The sequence below is a fragment of the Bos mutus genome, chromosome 11 (genome assembly GCF_027580195.1).
Source record: "Bos mutus isolate GX-2022 chromosome 11, NWIPB_WYAK_1.1, whole genome shotgun sequence".
Lineage (NCBI taxonomy): Eukaryota > Metazoa > Chordata > Mammalia > Artiodactyla > Bovidae > Bos > Bos mutus.
Window position 1 is genome coordinate 12,651,776 of NC_091627.1, and position 13,482 is coordinate 12,665,257.

Genomic DNA, 13,482 nt, shown 5'->3' on the forward strand with positions numbered 1-13,482 from the left:
GGAGCCGCTGAAGAAAACGTCAGGATTTTCGGTTTAGCCGAGTAGAAGGTGAAACCCGACCAAGGAGCCCAGGAGGCAGGGGGATGCTTGCGAGAGGGATTCCCATTCCATCCCAGAGCAGAGCCAGGCCTGTGCAGACTGAGAACTGAGAGTGAGGGGCTCTAGCGAGGTAGCCGAGGCTTCCTGCAGAGACGGGCATCCACGGGCCCAGTGGGGCAGCCAGGTCTCGAGGGCCGTGTGGTGTGTGCAGAAGGGACAGCATGGAGGTGCTTGTTGATGGAACTGGGATGGCGAGGAAGGTGAAGTGGCACATGGGTGTGCAGTCTGGGGCCACTCTGTGAAAGGTGCTCTGTCCTCAGTGATAACCATCCTCCAGGATGGTGAGAGGACTCTGGAGGTCAGTTTGGACAGCTGGATGAGGACGGACTGAACGGAGAGGCTGATGCAGGTGCTCTGGTGAAGGATGGTGGCTGGCTGAGGGAGGCAGCCAGCGGGTTGAGAGGCAGGGAGGGCATTTCTTCACGTCCAGGCTCCTTGCCTGGGTTGGGCTGGAGGCTGTGGGGCCAGGGAACCACAGGAACCCACACCCAGCAAGGGCACGAGGGGCCCCTCTGCAGTAGGTGACGGACGATGGTGATGCCTGAGACTAACATAGGAATGGGGGGTGGCAGGGACTGCCTCCATTGGGCCAGGAAGTGGGAGTCTGGTGGGCACGGCGACCCATGCCCCTCCTGTGCTCTCTGGGAAGCTTTTTGGTGATGGATGGAGAGGTTTGTAGCCAGCTCTGCTGAGTTTGCCCGTCAAGGGAGTGGCAGGTACTGGATGGTCATTGGTACAGGGGCTTCTGCTTTTTAAAGTAATGTTTAGGCCTCTTCACCTGGCAAGGGGTGGAGTCCCTTGGATTCAGCATCTGTAGAGAAAGGCCTTTAGCCAGGGGAGGTATGCAGTTCTACAAGTACTTTAAAGAGGAAAAGGTGGGATTTAAAAATTACTAGTAAATCTGCTTTGGGCCTGTTTTGTTCTGCCAACTCTGGCTCATTCTGCCTAGGTGGGTAGGGAGCTCCGAGGAGTTGGTGGGGAGAGGGTGGTGCTTCTGCACGTCTGCAGTTCTGTAGCTCTGCTGGGGAGCAAGAGGCAGTGGTGGTTTGAGCACTTGTCAGAGCCCTAAAGGTCAATGTTCACTGAGACACAGCCCATCAAGCCTTTGGGATGTTCGGGAGTCTCTCTGTTCAGCCCAGTGGGCCTTTCGCTGCCTTAGGCTTGGTGTCGGTAAGTCTTTCAGGCTGTATAGCCTGTTGGGTGGTCATGGCCACTCCGTGCTGCCGTTGTAGCAGCTGAGCAGTGTACAGACAGTTGTGGGCCACACTTTTCCAGTTCCTGCTTTCCAGTCCCTCTGGCATAATCATGACTGGAAGTTTCCTCACATCTGCTGCCTGGACCCATCCACCTTCCCACAAGGCTTCCTGCATGTCTGTTAGGTGTGTAGCTCTTGCCCAGAAGGACGTCAGGTTTTGAGCTCAGGTGGGTCCTGTTTGGGGAGCGGGTGCTGAAACGAGGGAAAGCCACGGTGACCAGCTCCGGAGAGGAACGTGTGAGCTAAGGGTGCTAGGGAGCCGTGTGGAGGCTGTGCTCAGGACGGTGCCATGATGACAGACATGTTTTAGAAAGATCTTCTGCTTGGGGAAGATCAGGCTTGTTACAGTCTGGACTTTCACCCAGTTTGCTTACCGTGTTGGAACTCGAGTGGGAAGGGGAGGCCTGCGAGTCAGACAGCTTTTCTGACTGCCGGTGGCATGAGGGGCCCAGTTTTTGACATGGCCACGTCTGCCACCTTTGCGCTGCTTCTCTCTTGCTATTCAGAAGTCCCTTACAAGGGCAACATCAATGAAACCTTGTCTCTAGTCTAATGCTGGCTGAGGGCCTTGGTGTATGAAGGTGAAAAATGCTAGGGACGGGCTTCCCTCGCTTCAGAATGGAGTCACCTGGCAAGAAAGCCTTATGCAGGAGTGGGAGGGAGATGAAGCCTGTGAACTGCTGAGGCGGGATGCACAGGCTGGAGCAGTCACTGCTCAGGTGCATCCCAGACGCCAGGGACGACTGCAAATCGGACACGGTGCTTGCCCCAAGGTGCTCTGTGAAGTTGGGGCAATGAAAAAAACCAAGTGCTTTCTACTGGCCACAGTATTTTCCCTCAGAGATGTTTCTAGGCAAACGAAGGGCACAGCTGTTGACTGAGCACCGAGGTGACGTTCAGGGCTATGAGCTGCTAGCATTCTCCTGTGATGTGGATGGAAGTCAGGAGGGTGCTGGCTTCAGAATCGCATGAGTGCCTGCGTGGATGCCTGTGGGAGTAGGTGAGGCTCCCCTGCAGCTCAGGAGACAAGGCCCCCAGCTGAGAGGGGGTGCGGCCAGCCTCACGTGGCCTGTGGGTCCTCTGGGGGTGGAGCCAGCAGGTGAGGGGTTTGGTGCTGCCTGAGCTGCTGGGCAGATGTGGGAAAGGCCTCATACTGGTGGGGACTTTAAGGAACTGCCCGCTTGAGTGAGCTTGTGGCATCAGGTGAGGGTGGTGGAAATAGTCGCTGTGAAGTCATGGCTGTAGGGCACACACCCTGTTGTTGCTGGGCTCATCTGGCTCCTGGTGGGGCTCTTGGGATGCCAGTAGGTGTGTAACTCCAACGCTTGTGGCTCGTATCTTCCAGAGGTGCAGCTGGCTCTGGCACCAGGCGTATCCTTGCCCGGCAGCTCTGGCCTCACAGGGAGGCTTACTCGTGTCGGGGCACCCAGACCCTTGTGGAGTCGCCCTGTCCTAGCCCATGGTCCTGAGCTTGATACCATCTGTCTCATTTTCCTGCTTAGGGAAACAGATGATGGTCTAAAGTTCTTTTTTGAATCTAACCTAAATATTTGTTCTGGGAAGACTTTTTAAAATTTTTGTTTAGGGAAATGAGTCATAGACAGCTAGAAGACTGTCTTCTCCACTTGTACTTTATTATCAAGGACGCTGAACCTAATTCCCAGTATCCAGCCTCTTCTCTGCTCCCTTCAGGATGGCATGAGCACCTCTCCTCACAAACACCCTCGGGCTTAAGTTGTGGTTAAGCTTACACTCCTTTCCTTGTTTGCATTGCACCTTTGAGCCTCCTTGACTCTTCACCTCACCGGCTCCCTCAGCTGCGGCCCTGATGCCCAGGTAGTGAATGGCCCCTGTGTGAGGGACAGTTGGGAGTTCAGTCAGGTTCCTGAAATACCTCTTCTTTCACCTGCCAGGCCGGCCCTATGTGGTGCGGTGGGGTTCTCTATGCGGACATGGAGTACCACTGGTCCCCTTGTTCCTTACTGTGGTGGCTTCTCAGGAGGCAGGGGCCTTTCCACATGTCCCAGGGATCAAGGGTGGTTCCGATGTCTCATGACCTGGTGTCAACCTCCAGACAGACTTCCTTTCCAGGGTCTTGAGGCCGCAAAGGGAATGCTTGGTCAGGGGGCGCCTTTGTCTCTCGTGATGTCTGAATGAGTCGTGAGCCACCTGCCTCAGGCAGACGTCATTAACTACAGCTCTCAGCAGTGGTGGAGCCTGTTGTCCCCTCGGTACCTGTGAGCTCAGCTGACTGGGGACCGGGTGGCCCAGCTGTGCTGAATCTTTCTCTAAGTGGCTGGGGCCCGGCCACATGTTGAGGAAAAGGCAGGTCTCCTGAAGGAGCTCTAGGTGGGGCCAGGCCACGTGCAGGAGGGAGGCAGGTGGGCCGGGCCTCTTGGCCCCACAGTCCCGGCACCCTGGTCTGCCTGCCATGTAGTAGGGTTCCCGGATGGTGGCCGCTGAGACTTGCTGCTCATCCATTCCGAGCAGAATTCACTGGGAAGGAGGCAGCCAGTCTAGACCTGAAGCCCTGAGCTGTTGAAGGGGCATCTGTCCCTTACAGAGGAGGAAGGGGTCCTGCTCAGTCTTAGCCCTCCCTCAGCCAGGACAGGGGTTCAGGCGGCGCCACATGTAGCTGTGGGTAGAAGACATTTCTGGTTTACTGCACAGTGACACGTAGGACGTCGAACTTCTGGCTAACTTGCTCTCACTCTGGTCTGGTGATGAAGACAGCTTTTAAGAAATCTATATAAAATACCTGTGTTATCTATTTACTGTGTTTTTTTCTGAATACAAAAGTGTACATAGTATAACTGCAGTGCAAAGTCCTTGGCAATAACTATGTTGTGTATTATATTAAAAAAACATTGGCGAATACGAGCACCGTGGATTGTCCCCGCTCTGGGGCGGCGAGTACACGCAGGACTCTGAGCTGTAAGGCTGAGGCAGCAGCCTGCACGTGTGGACTGTCTCCAGTGCCTCGCCCAGAGATGCCTGGCCTTCATCACAGGGACTCTCTGCACCCCGACTCCCATAGGCAGCGTCCACACTGCGGCTCCTCCACACTGACTGTGTTGGACTCTAACAGACTGACTGACCCTCTTGTCTGGCTGCTGCAGCTTGTCTATAATGCCCTGACATGTTGCATTTTCCTCATTTGGATGAATAAAAATAAAAGCTTCTGTCTTCAACAGCACTGGGCTGGACTTTTCTGTGCAGGATTTACTCTGGCTCTGATGAAAGGGTCAAGTGCAGAGCCACGTTGACCCTCCAGCTCAGCACCTGAGAAGGATTTCCCTCCACTGCCAGAGGGCCAGGCCTCAGCCCTACTCCTGTTTACAGTCCTTGAAACTCTGCTTCTTTGCTAATGATGCAAGTTTACGCTGCCTGAGCCTCTGACCCACAGCTGGCACAGGGAGTGCTGAGCTCTGGCCACTGCCTCGACTAGGCGTCGGTATCTCGCACACCTGCCTCAGTCTTACTCTTGACCGGTTTCCCACTTGACGCTAAGGCTTAGAGAGGTAAAGACAGTTGCCCAAGGGAGAACTTCTAAATGGTGGCAGCAACTTGAAAAACCGCTCTTCCCATTGCTCCCTGTGTGAGGTTCTGCAGTAACTGCTCCAATAACTCTAAGGTCTCGGCTCACCCCCGGAAGAATGAGAAAGATGCCCTGGCAGCCCAGGGAGGGGTATTGGGGGAGCCAGGCCAGGGCCTGTTGCTGCCCTCCAGGTGAGTGGACGAAAGCTATGGGTGGGCGCATTGATGAGAAGGGGAGCCAGCCAGTTGCTGCTCTCTCCCGGGGGCCCTGCTCCCACCCTGAAGCCAGGGTTTCACGGGAGGAGCACTGTTTGCCTGGCTTTGGGTCAGAGAAGGTGGTGGTGGTGGTACCTGGTAGAAAGCATTGAAATCCAAGATGCTGTCACCACGGGCAAGCCTTTCACCTTCACATCTGGGGACAGCATCACTTAATAGGGCTGTTCCATCAACTGGAGGGAGAACACGGGAAGGGCCGAGCTTAACAGGAGCACGTAAGATAGAGGTGAGCGCTGAGGCCATGGCAGAGAACTCAGGAGGGAGACGTGACCTTCCCACTTGAGGCGCGCATCCAGAGTCATGGCTTGGCTTGAACCCAGGGCTTTTGGTCCAGCTGTGCCCATGCGTGCGTGCTCAGTTGTGTCCGACTCTTTGTGACCCCATGGACTGCAGCCCACCAGTCCATCCTCTAGGCAAAAACGCTGGAGTGGGTTACCACTGCTGCAGGGGATCTTCCCAACCCAGGGGTCAAACCCGCATCTCCTGCGTTGCAGGCAGTCTTTCCTACTGAGCCACTGGGAAGCCCCGGTGTGCCTGCGGTGAAGCAGTGTGAGTTTACTCCCACCTGCGGCCCACGTGGTCATCTTAAAGCAGCTGCCCTGCTGGTCGCTGGGAGCTGAGACACCGCAGGGTCTGGGCCAGAAACCTCTCCATGGGCCAGGTTCCTACACCTACAGCAACGGGGGAAGGGCAGGGCTAGGGAGCGTTCAGTCCTTTTGTTCTGGAACTGAGTGCCCCAGCCACTCTGAGCTCATCTGCCTGCTTCTCCTCACTCTGTCCAAATGAAGCTGAGAAGGCGGCCTGAATCCCAGGGTCAGAATCATGCATCTCTGAGCAAGTGAAGCACCTCAGCCCTTCACACATCCATCATCCAGATGAACCAAAAGGTCTGAGAGGCCTGGCACCTCCCCCTGGCACCACCTCTTTCTGCACAGCTCCTGGGCAGTTCAGAGCTGAGAGTGCTGTTTGGGGTTTAGTTCTAGAGGGTTTTTCTTTTCTTCACTCCCCGCATGGTGCTCTCCTGCCGCCAGGACTTGGGAGTCCAGAACAGATGGAGACGGCACTCCTGGAGACCGGGCAGTGGATCCCTCCTGCCTTTGTTATGAGCTGCCTTCAGCCCGCATTGACAGCGAGCAGCCCCCTGGAGATCTGCTCAACAAGCTACTCAGCCTGTCTCATGTCTTGCAGTCGGGGAGGAAGTGGAGCCCTGGTCACGTGGTCAGTACCAGGATGCCAGTTTTCCAGCACGAAGTCACTGCTCTTCCTACCACGGTTCCCTCCAACCACCCTCCTTCCCCTCAACTGACTTTCACAGCCAGGCTTCTTGAAACCTACACCCTGCTTCAGCTTCCTGGGGGGCTAGTCTGGCCCCTCTGCTGCACGCGACCACCTCTGCACCTCCTCCCACTCTGAGCTCCAGCCGTTTCCCAGTCACCAAACCACCAAACCACTTCATCCAGGCCCACCCTCACCCAAGGTGGAGCTCGTTCATTCTCTCAGGATGACCCTGGTCACTTTAGGTGTGCCAAGGTTGATGGGCCAAGGGGGTGCCTTTCTCCTGACAGGGCACAGCCGCTGAGTGGATGATTTCTGCAAGCCCCTATCCTCCTCACACTGTGACTCTGGGGCAGGGAAAAGCCAGGGGCAGGCCAGCCCTTCTGGACTCTCGACCTGGTTGGCCGGGAACATGGACCCCAGAAACGTGCCCTCTGGCCTTGAGCAGCAAAGGGATCCCACCTGTCCTCCAGAGTCCCTGTGCCGGCCTTCGCAGAGCTCCTGTCACAGCCCGGCCACTTGCCAGGCACCAGGCCTGCATCTGGGCTGTGGAGAGAAGACGGGGCAGGGCTCACTCACCGCCTTCCCTTCTCCGGGGCCTGCAGCTCAGCCTGCTTCATCCAGAGACTGGTGTCGGGGTCGTGGAGGGCAGGTCAAGCAAGCAGGGGCCGTCGGGTGCGGGGAGCACTGCTCTCTTCTTCCTGCTGCAGAGAAGTGGGTGAGGTGGTGAAGGACGGCCCGTCTGGGAGCCTCCTCCTGGGGGGCTGCAGCGTAGGAAGACCAGCAGTGGTCGGAAGGAGCACTCTTCCCAGAGAGTCTGGGTACTGACCACTTCTGCCCCTCGGCCGCTTGCCCTGCATGTGCACATCTGGGGCCCGCAGTGCCCTCTTCCATCTCGGCCTGGTAAGATGCTTTTGTCTTTCAAGGTCTTACCACTCGCTCACCTCCATTAAGACTTCCCTAAACCTGTAGCACACGAGTCACATCTTACCCATCACCATAGCACTTCGTTTCTCCAGGATGGACAGTCCTCACGAGGAAGGTGCCGGCAGCAGCCCCCGGGGGACAAAGCCTGTGTCTTCTCCCCCAACCCCGCCACCCGCCACGGGCCTGGCCATGCATGGCTGCTCACACGCATCTCAGCCCAGAGCGGGAGCGGGGGAGGAAGTGGGCAAGAGCACGTAATGATAAAACTGGTTTTTACAAAGTGATGCTGTTTGTACCAAAATATTTAATGAATATGCTGTTAAAATAAAACCAACAAAAGAAACAGTAATACAATTTTACTGGTTTATATTTCAATTCATAAAGTTGACACACTGAAACTACCCTAGCACAATGTCCACACACCTAGTTTTAGATGGGCGCATAGCTGTTTTGGTAACTGAACAAGGACACAGACAGCAGTGGAGGGGATGGTCTGGGGGGATCAGGGGTTGCCGCTTGTTACCTCCCTTATCACAGATGACTTCAGCAAGTGTTAATACAGCCAACAGGAAAAAAGAGATACAAAACCACCCAAGTCTCTTTATATACAAACCAGTGCCTCTTGTAACCAGCTACTCCACACTGCACGCACAGAAGACGGCAGAATCATCTGCGAGACAGCCTGTCAGCGTTATCACTATATAAATTAAAAGTCTAAAGTTATTTTTTTTAAAAAGGTGCTAAAACCCCCATTCTATAGTTTTGAAGTGAGAACCTGCAGCCCATCCGAAGAGCAAGGCTTGCACTGGCCTCACCCCAGGGAAGGCCCAGGCAGGCGGGGACACAGGCCAGCAGGACGCGGGCCTCTTGGCATGTGTCTGCACAGCCTTACATTCACACTCTCTCTCTTACACACATACAGAACTCAAAGTCTTTCTCACTTGTACAACCTGTTGTGCAAAAACACTAGGAACCTTGAAGTGAAGGTGCTCTTCACAGCTCTCACACCAGCAGGGTAGAGAGCAGAGCCCGACAAACCTTGAATGCAGTAAGTGCCCAAATAACCACGTAATTAACTTGTGCAGATCAGTCCTAGTCTGGGATTTAAACACTGTCAGTTGGGTGCATTGGGAAAAAGATATCTATACACACACACACAGACACATGAAGCAAAATAAGATTTGTCCATGTTACGATTAACCCAGTCTCACAGTCGGTCAAGTCACCCGCCCCAGCGCTGTGGAGTCATTTGGCAGCTAACAATAAGAACAACAGAAACTATGAGAGTTGCATAGAATTGATCAGAAACGTGAGTGATGCCGAACCAAAACCTGTGCATTGTAGAGTTTAACAAAACTAGGTGGCTTCAACTACAAGCATGAAACCCTCCTATTTAAACAAAGTGCTTCTCCATGTCTACACAGAGGACCCTCTGCTGGCACTGGAGCAGGTACTTGAGTTACTGATCCCCTGCTCTACGTCCCCCTATATATATATATATATTATATATATATATATATATTTTATGTGTGTGTGTATTTTAAAAAAAAATTAAAGGTTTAGAAAAAAACCAACAGCCTGAAGATCCCCAAACTCTGATAACGTCAACTCGGATGCTGGGCTGGATATGAGCTGACCTAACTGGGAAGAGGCCGGAGGTCACATGGAGGAGTGACGTTCGGAGTGTCCAGAGCGGCAGGCGAGTCAGCGGGCCTGTTAGTATCAGCAGTGAGGAGGGCCTCACGAGCTCTGGTCCACAGTGACCTCCCGACAGGCTTCTATGGATCTGACTTGCGGACATTCTGTCCTGGGGCATGTCACAGAATCACACATCTGGCCAAAGAAGGCAACAAAAGGTGTCATGTTTTCCGAAGGGTCTGGAGGCAGCAGCTGCTCTCAGCAAGTCTCTTTCCCTTGAACCCCAGTTGCTGTCTTTATGGAGCTCAGTGTTCGGTTAAACCACGTCTTCTTGGCTGCCTGGACCTCGTTGAGGGCAAGGCCTAAATGGTGCTCCAAGTCCTGGAAGAGCAACAATGGACATGAGGATGCTGGTCTCCTGTGCAAAGGACGCTGCCTCCCCAGAGCTGAGCCAAGGCAACAAGTGTAGTCTGTCTCCTCCTGAGACAACTCTGGGAACAGCCACCACCCCCGCTCCCCACCCCAGCTCTCAAAACTGGCACAGAAAGATCTGGAGGGCCAAAAGCTTTGGCACGTTTTCTAGTTAAGACCTCATCTTTTTATTGAAACAGCCTCCCATCTGAACATCTCACCCTCCATCTACCCACTGCACACCTGGAGTCAGCCGAACGCTCTAGCTAAGAACGCAGAATTAATTTCCAGCAAGCACCTTAGAAGTCTAGACCTGCTAGCAAGACATGTGAGATGCTTCACAATCTGGACCTTTCGGGCAGGCCCACTGCGCCCTCTGTGCTGTGGGCGCACAGCACAGAGGACATGCCATGCCCTGTGCTGGCTCAGCGCTCCTCCCCTTCACCAGCTGCAACCTCTGTCCATTCTCTGATCAGACACCGCCCTTGGTGAGGCCCTTCCTAATTACCCAGACAGTCGCCCAAGCCGCGTCTTAGCTCTGCAGCGCCAGCAGCTGAAACTGGGCCTGGGCGAGCAGGTGTCCAGTGATGAATGTGATGGGGAGACCAGGTCTTCAGCTTTAGTCCTAAACTGGGTTCCTCCATGCTCTGTGCTTGGCGCCTGCCCTGTGCTCAGCACGGTGCTGCCGGAACTAGCCGTGCAGTATAAAGATGACCAAAATAAGTCCCAGTTTCTTCAGGAAAGGAGGCTCAGATAAATTAGGTAATAAGTCCTAAGGCACAAAGCTGGTTAAGTGACAGGAGCTGGGACATAAAAGCTGGTATTGTGAAGCCCTCAGACAGCATGCTGAGCCCCTTGTGTGCATTAGCTTTTTTAGTCTTCAAAGCAAACAATCAGAGTGACCCTCATCACCTCCACTGGCAGATGAGGAACCTGAAGTGTAAGGAGGTTACTAACCCAATGTCAAAGGGTTTGCTGGTGCAGCTGCGAGTTCAAATCATATGTTCTCTCCTCCACCAGAAGGATTCCAAGTTAGATGGATAATTCTCATTATGAGAAAGCCCAATTCTTAGGACAGACTAAATACTAATTAAACATCCACTAGTAAATAACAAGTAACAGGCTTCTTCCCAGGAGGATTATGGTCCAAGTATAAAAGGGAAAAAACCCCAAACCGTCAATATCATTTCTGGGGTTTCTAGCCCCAGAAAATCATACCCTCGTGCAGGCCTGGGCCCCCTGCATCAGGGGCAGAGGGCTGGTTGGGAATGCGAGGCTGCAACTGTTACCTGGATCTTACACTCCGCTTCCACCAGCTGCAGCTTGGTCTGTGCCAGTTCCAGCTCCATCTCTCTCAGCTGGTTCTTGAGCGTTTCCTTCTCCTCATCTGTATCCTCATCCACAACTTCCTTAGCTGAGCCCATGCCCTTTATGCGCCCTTCTTTGTTGAAAAATTCCCGGCAGCGTTCACAGTCATCTACTTTTTGCTGAAATTGAAGGTGAGATGTGAAGAGACAAAGGAGACATGAAGGTGTAAGCATCTCCTTTCTGGGGAGCCTGGCTGAGCACTATAGCTTCTGAAAAACTATGTTCTTTTTGTAAACTGTTAGATGACCTACTGGAAAAGTCACCTGGCGTTACATACCAAAAGCAATACAAATATTGTTATGTCTTGATCCAGTCATTTCACATCTAGGAATCTTAGCTAAAAAAATGAAAAAGGAGCAACTAGATAAAGATTTATGTACAAGGAATTTCACTGCAGAATCAGAGACACAGAAAAGAGGTGGGGAGATAAACTATCCAGCTCCTGGAAGAAATTACATAGGATGTGCTGTATTTATACAAGGAAGTATGCAGCCTCGGAAAAGGTTTTGAGGAATTTTTCATAATTTGGTAAAAATGCTATGGTGCTGGGTGAACTAGGACACGAAAATGTCGTTAAAGCTTAGTTACAAATACACACTACATTTCACGAAAGTAAGACAGCAATGACTATAAGAAACATCATTTCATTTTCCTCTAAGAAAATATTCTGCCAGTGAAACCACAAAAGCCATTAGTTATGAAATATGTCCCAACTTCAGATGTAAATTTGAAAAAAATGCGTATCTTAGACTGAAAGAAAATTTGTATGTTAGAGGAAATACAAACATGGAAAGAAGACACACCAAAGTGTTAATGGTGGTGTAGTCTGTGGGTAGTGAGATTATAAGGCTTTCTTCCCCTGCCCCTTTATTCGTATTTTCCAATTTTCTTCAATGAACATTATTAGTTTTAGAATCAGAAAATGAATTTTGCTTAAAAAATTGGTACTGCTGGTTAAACACTGCTTATGATAGAGGCCAAATATCACCTTGTTCCAGGTAAAATGTTGCTTCATGCAAACATGGTCACGAACTCTCCCACATTTCTGTCCACCCAGTTATAAATATGTTAGTAAAGTATCTTTCAGTAAATTGTTCATCTTTTTCAAATTATTCAGCAAATTATTCACAAGTAAAAGTTGACAAGTAGTCTAATAATAAAGAAACATCAAGGAACAAAACCTCTGAAACTGGCAACAAAACATTTAAAAACTCCGGTTCTCACTGTATCTGGGTCCATTATAGTAGGAGGCAGATGTCCCCGCACTACGGAAACTCCTGGGGAGTGGTCCCCAGCTACGGAAAATCGTGGGGAGTGGTTCCCAGCTACAGAAAATCGTGGGCAGTGGCCTGGCCTCTGCAGCTGCCACCCTCAAGTGAGACCTGTCACCCCCAGGACCCTTCTGCCTCAGCGTGCTGCTGCAGGAGTCACAGACAACACCTCCAGTCAAGGGGCTCTTGCATGTGGTTTTTTTAAAAAGTGAAGTAATCCAGAGGAGGACGTTGTACGGATTTATAAAGAACAGGGACACCTGCACCTTGAGGTCTAACGTCAGGACTCCTCTGGTCTGCTCTGTACCCCTACCCAATGGAAAGAGGCAGACAGGAGCTGTCAGTCGCTGAGCCAGGCCCCGACAGCTGCCCCGTCAGGCACGCATCAGCCTCTCTCACTTTTGAAATCCAGGTGGAATATTCCCCTCCCCAAATCTTTTGTGAATACAGCCATTAAATGAACTAGGGGGGATAAAATCTCTTTGATAAATGAAGACTTACCCGAATTTTCTCAATCTCTACTTTATTAGCAGCCTGCTGCTTCTCCAATCTTTCACTCAACTGAGAGCAAATCTAAGGAAACAAACATGGTATTCACACGACAGCCTCTTCAGCAGTGTCATAATCTGCACAGTCTGGGCTCGTGGTGTATTCCACAGTAGAGGCTGGACCATGGATTGAGACAGTACTGAGCGGGAGGGAGCAGATGACAGGTGGGCAGAGGGTGCCCTGGCTCTGTCACCTCCGCATCCACTGGCCCAGGACCTGCGAGAACCCATCAGTGCCAGAGTGCACTCGATGGTCAATGTCACAAACACGCCAGACTCCAGAGCCAGCAAGAGAGCCCAGGACTGAAGGCACAAGACCAGTTCAGTTACGCTGTCAGAATGGACCAGCTGGGGGACAGGTGGTTCCCCATCACAGGACCACACACGAGCAGCCGGAGTCTGAAGTGCTCCCAAGAACCAGGGTGGCCTCCAGGGATTAAATGCCTGCTTGCGTGAGGGACCTAGGCCAGGGCCACAAACATAATCTCTGGACTCCTCACAACAATTCTCTGGGAGAGTCACGAGTCCCCCTGTTTTACAGCTGAATCAGCACGGTAACTCGACCAGAAGCACAGGGACTCCTGCAGGGCCAGTGGCCGAGTGGGCACACGTTGGGGTGTGGAAAGGAAACCTCTCACGCAGGCGAGCAGAGCGCCCAGAGCGTGTGGCCCACTTCCAGGGCACAGACCCACCTGCTTGTAGTCGCCAATGATAGAGCTGTTTTTTTTAATCTCGGATTCTGCCTTGTCCAGTTCCCGACGGCACATTTCTTTTAACTGTGCACAGTAAGAAAAGCAAAGGTGACTGATGGTTGAGGGAGACAGACAGGAAGCCCCGGCAGGAGCGGTGTCGTGCTGCGCTGACCCCACAGTCCCAG

General features: G+C 52.5%; 2 protein-coding genes across 10 annotated transcripts in view; one reads left to right on the forward strand and one right to left on the reverse strand.

Moving 5' to 3' along the window:
* Positions 1-13,482, forward strand: part of STRBP (spermatid perinuclear RNA binding protein) — a 198,764-nt gene that overhangs the window by 173,751 nt on the left and 11,531 nt on the right. For 3 of the 4 annotated variants that reach the window (XM_070379031.1, XM_070379030.1, XM_070379029.1), the window contains one exon: positions 6,199-7,625. The exons of the other annotated variant lie outside the window; for it this stretch is intronic. In XM_070379031.1, the coding sequence (XP_070235132.1) occupies positions 6,199-6,473 (275 nt within the window). In that variant the 3' untranslated portion in view covers positions 6,474-7,625. Of the gene's footprint in view, positions 1-6,198; positions 7,626-13,482 lie in introns of those variants that run through there. 4 annotated transcript variants of the gene reach the window in all.
* RABGAP1 (RAB GTPase activating protein 1) overlaps positions 7,654-13,482 on the reverse strand; it is a 169,233-nt gene continuing 163,404 nt past the window's right edge. For all 6 annotated transcript variants that reach the window (XM_070379024.1, XM_070379027.1, XM_070379025.1 and 3 more), the window contains 4 exons: positions 13,298-13,381; positions 12,559-12,630; positions 10,708-10,905; positions 7,654-9,388 (listed from right to left, as the gene is read on the reverse strand). In XM_070379024.1, the coding sequence (XP_070235125.1) occupies positions 9,266-9,388; positions 10,708-10,905; positions 12,559-12,630; positions 13,298-13,381 (477 nt within the window). In that variant the 3' untranslated portion in view covers positions 7,654-9,265. The remainder of the gene's footprint in view (positions 9,389-10,707; positions 10,906-12,558; positions 12,631-13,297; positions 13,382-13,482) is intronic.